The sequence below is a fragment of the Dasypus novemcinctus genome, chromosome 9 (assembly GCF_030445035.2).
Source record: "Dasypus novemcinctus isolate mDasNov1 chromosome 9, mDasNov1.1.hap2, whole genome shotgun sequence".
Lineage (NCBI taxonomy): Eukaryota > Metazoa > Chordata > Mammalia > Cingulata > Dasypodidae > Dasypus > Dasypus novemcinctus.
This window is the reverse complement of record NC_080681.1, coordinates 92,004,805-92,021,920: the sequence shown is the minus strand read 5'-3', so window position 1 is coordinate 92,021,920 and position 17,116 is coordinate 92,004,805. Positions and strand designations below refer to the sequence as shown.

Here is a 17,116-nt window from a genome sequence, read left to right as displayed (position 1 = left end):
CAGGCCTTCTCAGCATGCTCTCCTGGACTGACATTTGAATTAAGATTCAAATAACAAGTGAGAGCAGAAAGCTATTAAAAATGGCTATGTGGTACAGTAAAAGTCCCTGGGGATTGAAGAAAGCTGTGTACCTACCTGAGGAACTATGACAGGTCAGGCTGGGCCATCAGAACTTGTATTTGCATGACATTTCAAGAAGCTTCCCGGGAAAAACAGTGATAAGACTTTTTAGCAACTATCCTATGGTCAGTACCAAGCCTGAACCCCTTGAACTAAAGATGCTTCTAATCTCTGAAGGTCAGAACCTGAAATGGAGATAAAAGAGTCAAGAGGAAAATGCTTGATTGTAGCAGACAAGGCTGATTTGGGGTATAACACTATGCAGTCCCATTCATAATGTCCTTCAATGCAAACACTGGGAAATGTGACCTATATGTCTTTCTTCTTTTTTTTTTTTTTTTTGTATGAACATTTTCAAACTACACAGAAGTAGAGAGAATAGTTTAACAAATTTCCCAGATTGTAAAATTATCAACATTTTCTATTTTTACTTCATTTCTCCATTTCTTTCCTTGAAGCATTTTAAACAAATTCTACACATCTATCTTTTCTCCCACTATACCTTGGGGGTGCATCATTAAAATGAGAAGGAGAAAGAGTAAGAGGAGGAGGAGAAGGAGAGACATTTCCTCAAGCCTTTACCACTTATGACAAAATCAACATTAATTCCTAACTGACATTCAAATTCCCCCAGTTGTCTCAAAAAGAACTACATTTGACGCCATTGCACACCAGTGTATTTGGTGGGGTAGGAGGTATTTTGGAAAGGGTGGGGATCACACCTCCCAGTATCTTGACAGTGGCTCTTGCAGAGACAGTGCTGAACGGACACCAGTGAAGAGATCTTTAGGGAGGCTACAGACAACTTCCCAAATATAAGAGGCAACACAACTGATATTAGGATTTCCTCCCCTCAAGGAATAAGGCCATGAAATATCATCCTTCTATTTTTCAAGGTTCCATGGTCTTCCTTTGTGATGCTTCCAGCTTTTGTGCTGCTTGTACCGACCTGCCTCTCATGCTGGTATCTACTGCTGTTTGTTCAGACTTCATTGTTTTTCCTTCAGCTGCTTCTTTCACTATAGGTTTTTCCAAATCAGGGAAGAGATTTCTTCCAAGATAACCACTCTTCTGCCAGCCTTTGATCTACTGTACTCTCAGTTAATCACAGATCTTTAGTTCTATCAAAGGACCTTCCTACTTGATATGTTAGAAAAATTTTGACTGACCTCTCATGAGATAAGCCAGAAAATTTTGAGTAGCAGTTTGTTGTGTCACATCTAAAGTCACCTTTGACTTTAGAGACATGACAACTGAATGCACTGCTTGACCAGGGATTTTCTTTGTTTTTTAAAAAATTTTTTTGAAAACAAAAAATTTTATTGTCTTTTTTTTTTTTAAAGATACATAGATCACACAAAATGTTACATTAAAAAATATAAGAGGTTCCCATATAACCCACTACCCCCCCCACATCAACAACCTCTTTTATCAATGTGGCACATTCATTGCATTTGATGAATACATTTTGGAGCACTGCTACTCTGCATGGATTATAGTTTACATTGCAGTTTACACTCTCCCCCAGTCCATTCAGTGAGTTATGGCAGGATATATAATGTCCTACATCTGTCCCTGCAATATCTTTTGCTATAAAGAACATTACTGAGACAATTGGTAAAATACAAGTAAGCTCTGTATTGTATTATCTGATATTATATCAATGTTAATTTCCTGATCCTGTTGATTGTGCTGTTAAAAGTAGGAGAGGGGAAGCAGATATAGGAGAGAATGCCCTTGTTTTCAGAAAATACACATTGAAATACTGAGGGATAAAAGGGTGTTATGCCTGCAACTTACTTTCAAAAGGTTCAGAAAAAAATGTACCTATAGAGGGAAAATGATAAAGCAAATATAGTGAAAATGTTAACACTGGCAGATGTGCATAAAAGGTATATGGGAAATCTTTATGCCAGTGAGGAAGAAGCTGCACAGAGAAAGAATTCTAGAAATTTGCTTACAAATATACTTAAGGTTTGGCTGAATATTAATTTGCACATGTGCAGGGTGAATCTCCACACAGCTGGACAAAGCACAGCTGCCAGGGAGGTATAATCTGAACTGTTCCCAATCTCACCTAAGGCTAAGAGACATTGGAATTCCATCCAGCAAGAGTAGAGATGTCACTGAACACTTGAGGCAATCAGTAAATACCACAGAAGGCTCACACCTTCATATTAAAGCTAAGCTAGCCCTAGACCAGTGATTCTCAAACTTTCTAGTCTACTAGCCTTTTATACTCTTAAATAAAATTACTGAGGGGAAACGTATGTGGCTCAACCAATTGGACTCCTGCCTACCATATAGGAGGTCCAGGGTTCGATGCCCACAGCCTCCTGGTGAGGGCAAGCTGGCCCATGCAGTGAACTGGCCCACACGGATTGCCAGCCCACACTGGAATGCCCCCGTGTGGGAATGCCACCCAGCGTGGGAAAGCTGCTCCATGCAGGAGTACCAGCCGATGCCAAGAGAAAATAAGAAAACATATGGGAAACGGACTTGGCCCAGTGGTTAGGGCATCCGTCTACCACATGGGAGGTCCGCGGTTCAAACCCTGGGCCTCCCTGACCCGTGTGGAGCTGGCCCATGCGCAGTGCTGATGCGCGCAAGGAGTGCCCTGCCATGCAGGGGTGTCCCCCGCATAGGGGAGCCCCACGCGCAAGGAGTGCACCCCGTAAGGAGAGCTGCCCAGCGCGAAAGAAAAGTGCAGCCTGCCCAGGAACGGCGCCGCCCACACTTCCCCTGCCGCTGATGACAACAGAAGCGGACAAAGAAACAAGATGCAGCAAAATAGACACAGAGAACAGACAACCAGGGGAGGGAGGGGATTTAAATAAATAAATAAATCTTAAAAAAAAAAAAATAAGAAGACAAAGCAGAACAGGGAGTTGATGTACTATGAGAGTAATTGCCTCTCTCCCACTCTTGAAAGTACCAGGATCGGTTCCTGGAGCTGCCTAATGAGAATATAAGCAGACTCAGAAGAAGAACACACAGCAAATGGACACAGAGAGCACAAAATGGGGGGAACGGGGGTGGGGGTGGGGAGAAATAAATAAAATAAATCTTTAAATAAAAACTACTGAGGACTCCAAAGAGCTTCTTTTTTAAAAAATAGGTTATATCTGTCAATATTTAGCATATTGAAATTAAGAAAGTTAAAATATTAATTCACTTAGAAGTAACAAACTGCTACGCTTTACCATAAAGAGCACATAAAAATTCTATTTCCCAAAATAAAACAAAAGTTTAGTGAAAGAAATGGTGTTTGCAGTAGGTTAAATTATGCACCTCAGGAAAAAAACGTTCTTAATTTTAATCCCATTCTTATGGATATGACTCCATTGTAAATTGAATCTCTTGAGGATGTATTTTTAGTTAAGGTGTGGCCCAAATGAATGAGGTTGGGTCTTACTCCAATTTTGTGCAGTCCTTTATAAGCAGAGACATTCAAAAATAGTGAAAGAAAGCCATGGGGAAGAGCCAGAAGCTGGAAGCCAATAGAACACAGAAGAGAAAGGAGAGGACATGGCCATGAGATAGGAAAGCCAAGGAACCCAAGGACTGCTGGCCAGCCAGAATGCTCCAATGCTGGGAGGAAGCAAGCCTTTTAGCCTCTGAAAACATGAGAAATAGATATCTTTTTGTTAAGCCAATCCATTGTATGGTATTTGGCTTAGCAGCCAGAAAACTAAACACTGTTATTACATTTTTTGCAAATCTATTTAATGTCTGATTTAACAACAGCTGGATTATATTTACTTCTGTATTCAAACTGTTGTAATACTGTCATTTAGGTTGAAGTATATGAAGAAAATCTGCCTGCCAAAAAAATCTTCAACAACATCCTGTAAAGGAGGAAAAAAAAATGCAGACACTCAACAATGTGACATTCACAGTAAGAGCATCCACTGAAAAATTACTAGAATGAAAAAGCAAATTATGACCCATAACCAGGAGGATAGAAACAATAAATATTATAAATATACTCAATGCAGAAGGATTTATGAACAGGAATTCAGGGGTGAAGAGAAGAGGGGATAGATATGGGAGAAGGAAAAGAGAGAAAAGGGGTGTTTTAGTTTACTAAAAGCTTCTTGAAACAACATATCAGAAATGGGTTGGCTTTTACAATGAGAATTTATTAGGTTAAAAATCATATGGTTCTAAGGTTGTGAAAATGTCCAAATCAAGGCATCATTAGAGATGCCATCTCAGATGGTAATCCTGAACTCCTGCCATGTGGTAAGGCAAAATGGTGGCTCTGTGGGCCTCTGCCACCTGCTCCATGCTCACTTTCTCCCTGAGCTCAGCTGTGGGCAATCAGGCACATTGCAGGGTCCACTCCTCTCTCCCCTCTCCTCTGGGTCTCCTTGCTTCAGCTTCTTGCTCTCCTTAGGACTTCTCTCTTAGCCTTTCTAGGGTCCTCTTTCTGTGCCCCGCTAATTCCAGCCTCTGGCCTCTAGGACCTCTTTTTTGTCTCTGCAGCTTCTCCTCTGTGTCTGTGGCTTTTCAGTCCTCTATTTTGAAAGGATTCCAGTAAAAGGATTAAGACCTACCCTTGCTCCCACAGTCCAATCAAAGGCCCTTAACTGAAGCAATCTAATCAAAGGGATCTAATCAAAAGTCCCCTTAGTTTGTGCGCTGTGGTCTCAGGTTAGCAGAGGGTGGAGTTTCAGGACCAATCAGGTTTCAAGGGCCTGCCTTATCTGCCTTCTTCCCTCACTCCTGCTTCTGTCCCTGACCAGAGCCATGATGCCTTGCAGTCAGAAGAGTAAGCTCCATGCCTGTGAGAAATGATGCCAGGCCTGCAAGGAGACCCAGAGCCTCGAGGGTGCTCAGGCCACTGCAGGGGCAGAAGAGGAGGCCTTGTCCTCTTCTTCTTCCATTTCTAGGGGATCTCCCCAGAGCTACCCTGCTGCTGGCCATCCCCAGAAGCCTCAGAGTGCCCCGTCCTCCCCCAACCCTGCTGCAGCTGTCTCCCATCCAAGATCTGAGGAAGCAGCTGAAAGCCCCACCTCCCCCAACCCTCTCGCTGAGATCCATATTCCAGGAAGGCCATCATGCTGCTGCAGTTCATTTTGCACTAGTACAAGATGAAGCAGCCCATCACGTATCATTGTATGCTGCAGATCATCAGAAAGTACAGGGAGCACTTCCCCGATGTCCTCAAGAGGTGCTGGGAGAGCCTGGAGCTGATCTTTGGCCTGGACTTGAAGGATCTCAACATCAGTGGTTCAGTCCTACACCCGTCAACAAACTGGGTCAGGAAGCAGATTTGGCTCTATGGATAGAGCATCTGCCTACCACATGGGAGGTCCAGGGTTCAAACCCAGGGCCTCCTGACCCGTGTGGTGAAGCTGGCCCACATGCAGTGCTGATGTGCACAAGGAGTGCCGTGCCACACGGGCGTCCCCCATATAGGGAAGCCCCACGTGCAAGGAGTGTGCCCCCTAAGGAGAGCCGCCCAGCATGAAAAAAGTGCAGCCTGCCCAGGAGTGGTGCCACACACACGGAGAGCTGATGCAGCAAGATGATGCAACAAGAAAAGAGACACAGATTCTCAGTGCCGCTGACAAAAATACAAAGCAGACATAGAAGAACACACAGTGAATGGACACAGAGAGCAGACAACTGGGGGTGGGGGGGCGGGGAAAGAAATAAAAAAAGAAATCTTTACAAAAAAACCACAAAACTGGATCTCAGCAAGACAGCAAGTCTGAGCAGTGGCAGGGGCTTCCTGAAGACAGGCCTCCTGATGCTATTCCTGGGTGTGATCTTCATGAACTGCACCTGTGCCCCTGAGGAGGCGCTCTGAAAGTTCCTGAATGTGCTGGCCATCTATGTCGGGAGGAGGCACTTCATCTTCGGGAATCCCCGGAAGCTCATCACCCGAGGTTTGGTGCAGAAAAAGTATGTGGAGTACTGGCAGGTGCCTCACAGTGACCCTCCATACTATGGGTTCTTCGGGGGGGGGGGGGGGGGGGGGAGGGGGATCTCACAGTCCATGCTGAGACCAGCAAGATCAAAGTCCTGGAGTTTTGGCCAAGGTCAATGATACATTCCCAGTACAAAGAGGCTTTGAGGGATGAGGAAGAAAGGGCCCAAGCCCATATTGCAGGCAGGGCTGGCACTACTGCCAAGGCCAAGGCCTGGCTCTGGCAAGGCCAGGCCCTGATCAGCAGCTCCTCCCACCCTCAGTGAGGTCTGAGGCAGGTTTTTTACTCAGTTTGACTACAGCTGCCATCATGCTAGGTAGCAGGGTGCCATGGCTGGAGGGGTCTCCTTATAGAGCTTCTTTGTGTTCCTGTTATACATAAGTATTAATAGTTCAGAGCTTTGTCATTTATTTAGATCTGCAATTGAAGTCAATGAATGAAATGGCTCACAAGTTTATTGCTGTTTCTCAGATTTATGAGTAATAGTTTGAGGTTTTGTAAAACAAATGGAAAATCCTTGAATCATTTTTTGTGAGCTGAACTAAGATCACAAGCCACTGGCTGAACTAAGATCACAAGCCACTGGAAGAGAGTTATGCTTTGAAATGTGCAAGAACCCCAAGGAAAACTGTGGAGATCACAGAATAGAGGGATCTTGGTTCCTACTCCTGTTAGTCCGTTGATCAATTCTTGATTTCCTTATTCCTTTCAGTCTTTCATTTGAAACACTAAAAGATATATTTAGTTTATTCAAGAATGTGGAAGAGATTAAACCATACTTAATTCAGAAGGAAAAAAATAAGTCCCTTAACTGAATCTAATCCTGTTCTTAAAGTGAACCCATTCCTGTGCCTGTACATCTACAATGGCTTTACAGGCACAGGAATGGGTTCACTTTAAGAACAGGATTTTCTGAGGTCCACAAAAGACAAATGTCCACTGAATATAGCAAAGGAGAGAGCCAGCATGTAGTGAAAAGGACTTTTTAGGCCTTTTTAGAATAGGGAAGTTTTACCATTCTCTTTTAGGTTATCTGCTAATAGTTGCTGCTCCCATTCCTCATCCCTTCAATCTGCATTGAGTCTTTGAAAGAGTTGCCTCACATTTAGGGATGGGAGATGAGAATGAAGAAGGGGTGGTGTCCTTAAGGAGATGAAGAAATAACTATAAGATTCCGAATGGAGAGTGAGAATTCAAATGAAGCTAAAAATAGAGAAAGAGATGGCTAGAGGAAGAATTTACCCTTGGGATTTCATAGCCATTTCAGGGAAACATGGAAGGCCAAAGTTGTGGAGTGGGGGCTCTAGCTGTTTTACCTGGAGCAGAAGGGGTAGGGTGACCTCCATCTGACATTTTTATTGTATGTGTGTGAGTGAGTTAATTTGCACTGAGGGGTATAAAAGTCTCTGGGAAGTCCTTGACCTGTATATCCTTCCTCTCTTGGGGTATGGATCTACCCAAGAAGCCAAGTGCTACTTGGTACACCACTTGGCAAGTCTGGAGAGGAGCTAAGGGAGAAAAAAAGGATGTGTTAAATGACCAGAGTCATCAAGATGGGATAAGTTGATACTGTGGCCACATCTTGGCCATTATAATGTATGAGACATTAGGAAGATGAAGGTCACAAAGCTATTATGTGAGGAGCTGGGATTTGAACCCAGGCTGTCTGTCTCCAAGGCCTGCACTTTGTCCCTGCATCATATCACCTTTCAGTGTCCCTGTCCCCTAAACAATATAGGTGGCTCACATCTGCTTCAAATAATTGTCTGAGAAAAGAAAGACACCAACATGGAATGGTATCTCAGCCAATCCACACTGGGGCTTCTTGCGAGGCCCAGGGGCCCTCTCTGGTAAAGACTTTTCATTTATTTTGCTGTTTTGCTAATTGTTTTCCATATGTCTCATGTCCTTTTTGTTATTTCATTTCTTTTTTATAGCCTGTTGTATTAAGTGGATATTTTCTAGTGTATCATTTTAATTTCTTTGTTGAGACTTTTTTCCCATTTTTGGAAGTTATTTTCTTAGTGATTGCTCTAGGGACTATAACGGACATTTTATCACAGTGTAGTTCAGATTACTGTTAGTTTAGTTCTTGTAGAACAGAGAAACTTTGTTCTGATATAGCTTCATACCCTAATCCCTCCTTTGGCAAAGACCAATGAAACATGCATTAAAGGGAGACTTCTGGGAAATATGGCAAACTACTTACAGTTTAATTAATTACAAATACCATATTAGTGATCTGATAGCACAATACTGAAGGTTGAGTAATAATACTAAATACAAAGGTCATGATAAACAACAAACATTGCAGTGCTGTGAAGTCTGTTTTACTGATTTTTATGCCTAAAGCCCTACTTTCCCTCACAGCAAGGTATGTAGTAGAAACCTCAGCAATCCATAGTACCTCAAAGTAGTTATACACGGCTTTCAATAGCCCCTTCAATAAGCCCCTGATGTGGAGCTTACGGGTCCTGAGTGATAGGATGAAATTCTTTGCCTGAGATGAGATTTAATAACTCTTGAGTGGCTATTTCTTCGTCATCACCGAGTTGTTCTTTGGCTAGGCTGAAGGCACTCATGGCATATTCCTGGGCCTGAAATAAAATTGCAGCCACTAAAGGAAGCTGTCATAGGAAAGCATAACTTTGGGGAGCCCCATCTGTGCTCAACCCTAGAAACATGGGAGAGGACCCACCAGCTTCTCACATCAGCCTCAGAGCTCAGGCTAAATTTTGTTTCTTGTTGGTAAACTTGTAAACACACACTGGGCTCTTACAGCTAGACAGATGTGTGCTGCATGGGGCAGGTGGCCTGGCTTAACAACTAAGTACAAACTAAGTACCTTTCTAGCAAAGTGAGATCTTTGTAGGATCTTAATCAGGGCGCTTAGGGCCAACATTGGACAGCACAGAGGGAATATATGCCACAGTAAGTTATCATCCTTGGGCAGTCCTGGAGGCCATGTGGTACAGGGTTTTGACTTGGACAGAGCCCTCATAGGACACCTTGAAACTGGCTTGCTTTCTGCTTCCTTCCCTTCCTCATTTCCTCCCACCCTCCCTCCCTTCTTTCCAATAAGTATTTATTGAATGGCTACTTTGCTCCAGGCACTGTGACTACAGACAGAAATTCCTGCCCTCATGGAATGTATAATCTAGCAGGAGAGAGAAGGGAAATAAACTAGATAAATAACTAAAACACGATAGTATCTTATATAGTGATATGCCCTAAGTAAAAAAAATTAAGCTGGAAAGGCGGATAGGAAGCATCAGTGGTGGTGAGGTGGAGTTTTACAGTTTTAGGCAGGGAAGTTGGAGAAGGCTCCCTTGAAAAGAAGACAGCTGAGCAAAGACCTGAAGAAGGTAGGGTGTCAGTTTGGAGTTATACATATGCCCACTTTGTCTAAAGACCTTTTATAGATCTGATACCCTTCACATGCCTTGGGATAATGACTTCCTTGGACTTGGCACTGTAGAAAGGAGGTTTTATCCAATGTAAACTTGAAAATTCAATGGAATTATTTTCCTCTTCTCTGACCACGCCTACCTGTATCCCAGCCAGGGTTAGTGTCCCTCCTCTGTGCTCCCACAGTGCCCTTGGCTTCACTATCACAAGCTATTACTCCTCCGGAACAGACCCTGACATATTACAGGTACTTAGTAAAAGTCTGCTGAAGAAAGAAGGAAGACAGAAAGGAAGGAAGCAACAGAGAGAGGGTGAGAGGGAGGAAATTTTCCCATGTTGCCCACAGAAAGTCCTCCTCCAACCAGCCCTCACTCTCTCTCCCTTTACCTGCTTTATTTTTCTTTATAGCACTTTTCACAATCTGAAATTATGATATATATTATATGTTTACTGTGACTTGACCTCCAAAAAAATGTAACCTCCATGAACATAGGGAACTTGCCCTATAGTTTACCACTGTATCCTCAGCCCCTAGAATAGTGTCTTTCAAATAGTAGGTGTTCAATAAATATTTGAATGAAGAATGAATGAACCAATCAATCAATAAATTAAATCTGAGATCTGCCACTGTCTGTGAGACATTGGGTAAAAAGTGGCTTTCTGTACTTAGTTTTCTTACCTATAAAGTGGGGATAATAAAGTGCCTTCACAAAATGTTGGTATGAGAATTAAATGTGATAATTTACATAAAGTGCTTAGAATGGTGACTGGCATATAACAGTTACCTTTTAATCATTTCCTGGCAATCCATTTCTGGCTCACCCCCTCCAGCAAGAGGAGTAGTTAGAGCTACCACTCCAGTCCTCAGAGGACTCCCCAGAGCTCTCCTGCCCTGCAGGCTTCCCGACACTGTCCCTCCCTCAGTTTGCCTAGGCAACACTGGGAAGGCCCCTGGAGGGAAGAAGATGATCCAATCTGCATTATTCAGGCTAGACTAAACAAATGAGAAATGCCAGGAACATCTGAGGGCAAAAGCTGGTGGAATTGGGCAAAAGAGCAGAATTCAATTGGAAGAATTTCAAATTCCATTTCAGACATGCTGTTTTTTTAGGGAAACTTGCCTTTGAAGAATTCATCATCAGGTAGTAAAGCATGACCAGCGTTTTCAGAACAAAAACAGTCTTTTCTGGGTCTTTTTTAGATGTTGATTCTCGAATGTTCAAGATTGAAGAGAGGATCCGAATGGCTTCTGCTTCCTGGGCTTCGTCTGCATTGGAAGGAGAGGGAAGAAAAAATGGGTCCTGTGAAGCTGTGCATACCTCATCTCTAAGCATTCCAGCTGCCTGGTCCTCTGCAGAAGCCTTCTCAGAAGGGCAAAAGTAGAGAGAACATAAGCCACAGCAAGTTCTCCACCTCAAGGACAGCTCCAACATGCAGAGCAAGAAGCTGGACAGCTTGGGGGAGCCCTCCAGCTTTGCTCTGCATGGCATTATCAGAGTAACCTAAAAAATCATTCACTCCCACAGGTCCCAAAGTTGCTAAGTTTCTTTCCTTCAGAATCCTGAACTCTAAGCCTGCTAGGCTCCCTCCAAACAGGTAATTTGCCACAGCAGGATTATTTGGTCCTGTTCACCTGCCACTCTATAGATGAGAGGAGGGAGCTGAGGCTGCTGGCATCTGCAGCAGCTTAACTATTCTGCCCCAAGTCCAAAGACACTTAGGCAATAGCCTTTCTGCTGTTTACTATTTCCCCCAGCAGTTTTTTGGTCCTCCTTTAGCTACCATTTATTGAGCAGTTATTATGGGACAGGTACTTAAAAGCACTTATCTAAGGACTAAACTTAGAGAAAAAAGACAAACACCGAAATGCTAAGGTTGGCTGTTTTTAAATAGCTATGGTGAAAGTTTTTTTCCATTTGTGCTCTTCTTGATGTCTAAGTTGTTTAATTTACCACGAACTCCTTTTATAATGAAAGAAAAACCAATAAAGTTAAAAAAAAAACAAAAACAGTTCAAAATCTCTCCACCAAGAAGTCTTCCTTCTTCAGTGCCACCCAACATCCCCACTCTTCATTCTGGGCCTCATCTTGTAATATAATTTGTATAGAAATTTTCTTTTGTTATTGTCCATAGGTACTATCTCACCAACTATACTGTATGTCTCTTTTAGGCAGAAATTAGATCATTTGTCTCTTTTTATTATCTCAGAGGGCATGATGCTTACTGGTTCTATCAACACTTATCCCTTTGCTGAGCATGGGGTAGAGAGAGAAACCGACTTAGCCCCTGCGATTGAGAAGTTCACTGTCCAGTAAAAAATGCAGCTAAGGCACCAGAACAAATGAGCAATGCAACTTCTACATAAAGTCTATCTTGGCTTATGTGGCCTGGAGGGAATAACACATAAGAGGTGGATGCTCTGCAGAAATCACAGGGGTCTCTCTCAGGGTCTTTCTTCTCCAAATCTGTCCCTTATTGATTCTTAAGAGCCTAGGTATGACGCTAGGGTTCTGAATTCTGCTCAACACTGGTAAAATCTCTTTAATTCCCATGTCTCAGTTTTTCCCATCAACAAAATGGAGGAAATGGCACTGCTGTGCTCCATGACAAAGACAGCTGCCCTCCTTCTTAGGGGCAAGGCATGTGTGTTAGGTGGGATGAAGTCACTGCTCTGTGTCCTACCCAGAGCTGCCACTTACCCAAGCCAGTGTCAGTCTCAAATTGCTTTCCCAATAAATCTATTTGTTGGATGCGATCCTGTGAGAGGACTTGATAGTGTTCATTCAAATATTTATGCCAGATCTCAGTGACCTGTTGGAAAAGGAAATGGCAATCAGTCAAGCAGGTCAGCTCTTGCCCATTGCACCAGCCAGTTGGGGTTAGCAACACTCCTGGCCAGGTTTTCTGACAATTGAGAGACTCCTTCCTTCTCATTGTGCCTGGAAATAGAGTGAGCCCTAGGTGCCCAGAGCAACCTTGGCCCAAGTGAGTATGAAAAGAGATGGCTGCAAAGGGCATGAGCCAATCTGATCTGGAGGTATCCCTACTGGGGTTTAATAACAATGACTTGTGAAGCACCTATAACACTAAACTTTCACATCCTCACAATATCCCAATTATTATCATTCCTCTTTTATAGATAAACTGAGATTAAGAGATTACACTTGACTTCTGGTAAGATTAAACTCAAATCTGTTTGAATCCAAAGCCCATTGTTTTTCAGCTACATCATAATACCTCTTCCTGAGAAGTGGGTCTTAAATAAGAATTAACAGTCACAGCATGAGTACCTATATCAACAGAGAAAAGATTGCTTACTAAGTGACTTCTTGATATATGAGGTGTTACTATATGAACATAACTAACATTTTTAACATATTGGAAACATACTAAACTCTTTTATATATAAAAATGAAATTTTAAAGTTCTCTCATATTTTCTGATTCCTTAACAAGAACTTTCTGCAATTAATTTCCCTTGAAATTAATTATTCCCCATCATACATCCCAAAATGCTTACATTAGCTTGCTCCTATGGGTGTGATGGAACACAAAAAGCACTCTATTTGGAGGGGTTTGATTCTTATTGACCAATAATTCATTAGTTTGTCAGTGTTCTACAGATACTCAGGACTAATCTATTTTGGTAGTAGAGAAACAGAAAGAAAAAGAAATTGAGTATGTTATGTATCAGCTCTGTGAACTTGGAAAAATCAATTCATCTCTCTATGTCTCAATTTCCTCATGAATGATCTGGCATCAGTTGTAAGATACCAGGCCTATGTGTCAAGGTTCAGCTCTAGCATACCTTGGTGTACAGCGTGTCTGCCAGGTCCAGCTTGTTAAGACCATGGAAGATATTAGCCATTTGGAAGTAGCCTCCTGAGGTCCTGATGTCCTCTGTTCCAAATGCACAACTGGCAAAATAAATCTATAGCAGGAGGAAGAAGGAGACCTTCAGTTCCCTCTGTAAATCACATATTTGATAAAGGACTTGTATCCAAAATATAAAAGAATTTTTACAACAACCCAATTAAAAAATGATCATAGGACCTGAATAGACATTTCTCCAAAAAGATATACAAATAGCTAAAAAGCACATGAAAAGATGTTTGGCATTGTTAGTCGTTAAGGAAATGAATACTGAAACCACAGTGAGATACCATATCACACCTGCTAGAAAGCTAAACCTTAAAGACAGAATATAACAAGTGCTAGGAGGATGTGGAGAGAATGGAACTCTGGTGGGAATGTAAAATGGTGCAGTCCCTGAGGAAAGAAGTTTGACTGTCCTTAAAAAATTAAACAAAGTTATCTTATAATCCAGGAATTACATTCCTAGGTACCTACATAAGAGAAATGAAAATGTGTCTCCATAAAGACTTGCACACAATTGTTCATAGTGGCATTATTCATAATAGCCAAAAAGTGGAAACAACCCAAATGTCCATCAACTGGTGAAAGGATAGGCAAAATGTGGTATATCCAGATGATGGAATATTATTCAGCAATAAAGGGAATGAACTGTTGATACATGCAACAACATGGATGAATCTTAAAATAATTATACTAAGTGAAAGAATTCAGATGTAAAAGACAACATATTATCTGATTCCACTTACATCAAGTCTGGATAAGGCAAATCTGTAGAGACAAAAAGTGGTTGCATTGGGCTAGGGGTAGGAATGGAAAATGATGGAAAATGGATACACAAAAGATGCCTTTGGAGTGATGGAAATGTTTAAAAACTGGATTGTGCTGATGGTTGCATAACCCTGTAAATTTACTTTAAAATTTGAATTACACACATTAAATGGGTGAAATCATGGTATGTATTGGTAAGGCTTTTTTAAGAAAAAATTAGCTAGGATAAGGAATCTCAGCTTGATATAATTCTTAACTATGTGGCCCAACTCAAGATAGAATGTGTTTTTGCCTAATTGGTTGGAGAGTGTAGGTTATAGAGAAGAAACAAACTGAGAATTGCATTAGCCAGGGTGCCAGGTGGAAATAGATAGTACCCTCAAAAAGGTAACCAAAAGAAAGTTTCATGAACAGATTATTTACAGAGACATGAAAGGGTTAAGGAGCCTACAAGAGCTAAGGAAGTACCTTGGGACTACCATCCCTATTCCGGAAAGAGCAAGGGGAGAAAACAGGGTTACCAGGGCCCAGCAAGAGCTAGAGTTGTGAAAGAGAGCCACCTGACAGGAGCTGTAGCCATAAGGACACTGCCCTTGCCAGAATAGGGCCAGGAGAAAGGGAGGAGAGAGAGGTTGGGGGATTTATTCTCTCTCCTCCCACCCTCCACTCCCCTACCAGGCTTCCGAATTCCAAATACAACAGAAGCCAGAAGGCGATGGATTCCAGGTTGTATAACCCAAAGAGGTCAGCTGCCCAGGGCACAGATTAGGACAGACAATGGGTTTGGGGTAAGGGGATATGGAGACTGCCCAACACAAGAAGGTTTCTGGAGAGTTTAAGGGCATTGTACCCTGGCTGGCAACTAGAGAGAGAACTGTGTAGTGGAGATGTTAAAGAAAGAATTGACCTGCACAGGGGTTCCATTTTGGCCCTAATCTAACTCGGATTTCAATCTCAGGAACTCTCCTCTCTGGTCAGATTGTCCAATACTGAAATCCTAAGAGAAGTCTCGTAAATTTTGGAAGAACAACTCAATCATCACTCTCATCATACTATCTAAATTTTGCCAGAGTTTTATAGTTTAATATAGCACTTTCAAATACATCCGCTCATTTAAATTAAGTAATCACACTCTGAGGTAGGCATTAATGTTATTTATGAAAATTATAGTCAAAGTGCTGTACTTGTATTGTCCTATTATTAATCTTTGCAATGACCCAAGGAGGCAGAGACTATTTTATTATTTCTGTCTTAGTCTTTCTATGAAAAAAAAGTTTCAGAGAGGTTAAAGAATTTGTTCAACACTATGTGGTTAGTGCAACAAGAGAGCTGAGACTTGAGCAAAGCCCTTCTGTTAAGCACTATGCTGTTCTGCTTCCCCTTATTATCCTCAGAGCAGTTAAGGCTTGGGGTTGTGACATGGCTGAAGTTGTACAGTCAGGAAGTAGAAAGGCTTGAAGGAAGGTTGTTAGAAGTGATTCTTGTGAACATCCCCCCAAATGGTCCTTTGTAAACAGAAAGTTATAGAGAAATATTCAGTAAAGAATTAAACCGAGCTGTTTTGGGAAACATCTGGTATTATCATTTAGCTTGTTTACATCATTGGCCAGATGATATCGAGCTTCTTCATAGTTTTTCTTAGCGATATAGAGAAGTCCTAGATTCCGATGCAGTAAAGAGTGGGTGGCATAACTGCATTTAGTTGATTTGAGGACTGTCCACTGGGCTTGGGATAGATATTCCTCAGCCTGGATGACCCGGCCCAGGCCTACAAAAAAGAAGTAAAGATGGTTATATTTCATATGCTGCCCAGAGGACATATGATGAAATATGAGTCCTCACCCATTCACTCATTTATTAATGACTCAAATATTTATTGACAAACCTTGAATCTTCTCTAACATATCAAAAATAAAGTTATTTCACATAAATGGAATCATACAAATATACATATTAATTGACACACAAAAACCTATCACAAATGCTAAGCAATATTATTCATAATACGCAAAAGTAGAAACAACTTAAATGTCCATCAACATATGAAAAGATAAACAAAATATGGTCTACCCATACAGCAGAATATTATTCAGTAATAAAAAGGAGTGAAATAATGATACATGCTGCAACATGGATGAACCTTGAAAACATCATGCTAAATGAAAGAAGACAGACACCAAAGATCACTTATCATATGATTCCATTTATAACAAATGTCCAGAATAGCCAAATCCATAGAGACAGAAAATAGATTAGTGGTAGTTAAGGGCTGGTGGGATAAGGGACTTGGGTATGACTGCTGATTGGTACAGGATATCTTTTTTGGGTGTTGAAAATGTTTTGTAGTAGCTAGTAGTGACAACTTCACAATCCTGTCAATATACTCAAAACCACTGAATTGTACTTTAAAAGGATGAATTTTATGGTTCTGAATATATCACACACACACACACACACACACAATACCTTTATGTGCCAGGACTTGTGTTGAGTGATAGGGATTCAAAGATCAATCAAAGCCAATACCCTTGAAAAACTCACAGCAGGGTCTGAGAGAAGGCATATGGGGCATGTAAACAAATATATTTATAATATAGTGCACCTGTAACAACAGAAGCATTAAAAAGTTTGGAAGTGGCAGAGAGTGGGAAGTGTTTAGTTTCGTGGATGGGGTGGGAAGGCACAATGGAGTGGGGAAAGGCATGGTAAAGGAAGACTGAGCTGGGTTTTGAGGATGAATAAAAGTTTTTCAGATAGATAATGAAGGGAGGACATCCTGGCAGATGTAACAGCATATGCAAAGTTGTGGAGATGTGAAGCAATACAGTATGTGAGCACACATATTAGTCTGTGATGCCAGAACACAAAGTATGAAGAACAGCGAGCCAGGAAATGAGGTTAAAGAGGTAGACAGGGATAGATCATGGACAGCTTTGTAAGTCATGCTAAGAAGCTTAAGGCATGATGAATAAAAATGAGAGGATTTTAAGAAAGGGAGAGAGAATT

The 17,116-nt window shown here is 41.6% G+C and overlaps 1 protein-coding gene across 3 annotated transcripts in view; it reads right to left on the bottom strand.

The window, feature by feature from the left end:
* Window positions 1–8,251: 8,251 nt before the first annotated feature.
* The window catches only part of ZMYND12 (zinc finger MYND-type containing 12), a 50,423-nt gene continuing 41,558 nt past the window's right edge, over window positions 8,252–17,116 (bottom strand). For all 3 annotated transcript variants that reach the window (XM_058303781.1, XM_058303782.1, XM_058303783.2), the window contains exons 4-8: window positions 15,709–15,878; window positions 13,275–13,397; window positions 12,167–12,278; window positions 10,589–10,734; window positions 8,252–8,656 (exon numbers count right to left, since the gene is read on the bottom strand). In XM_058303781.1, coding sequence (XP_058159764.1) covers window positions 8,525–8,656; window positions 10,589–10,734; window positions 12,167–12,278; window positions 13,275–13,397; window positions 15,709–15,878 — 683 coding nt within the window. In that variant the 3' untranslated portion in view covers window positions 8,252–8,524. The remainder of the gene's footprint in view (window positions 8,657–10,588; window positions 10,735–12,166; window positions 12,279–13,274; window positions 13,398–15,708; window positions 15,879–17,116) is intronic.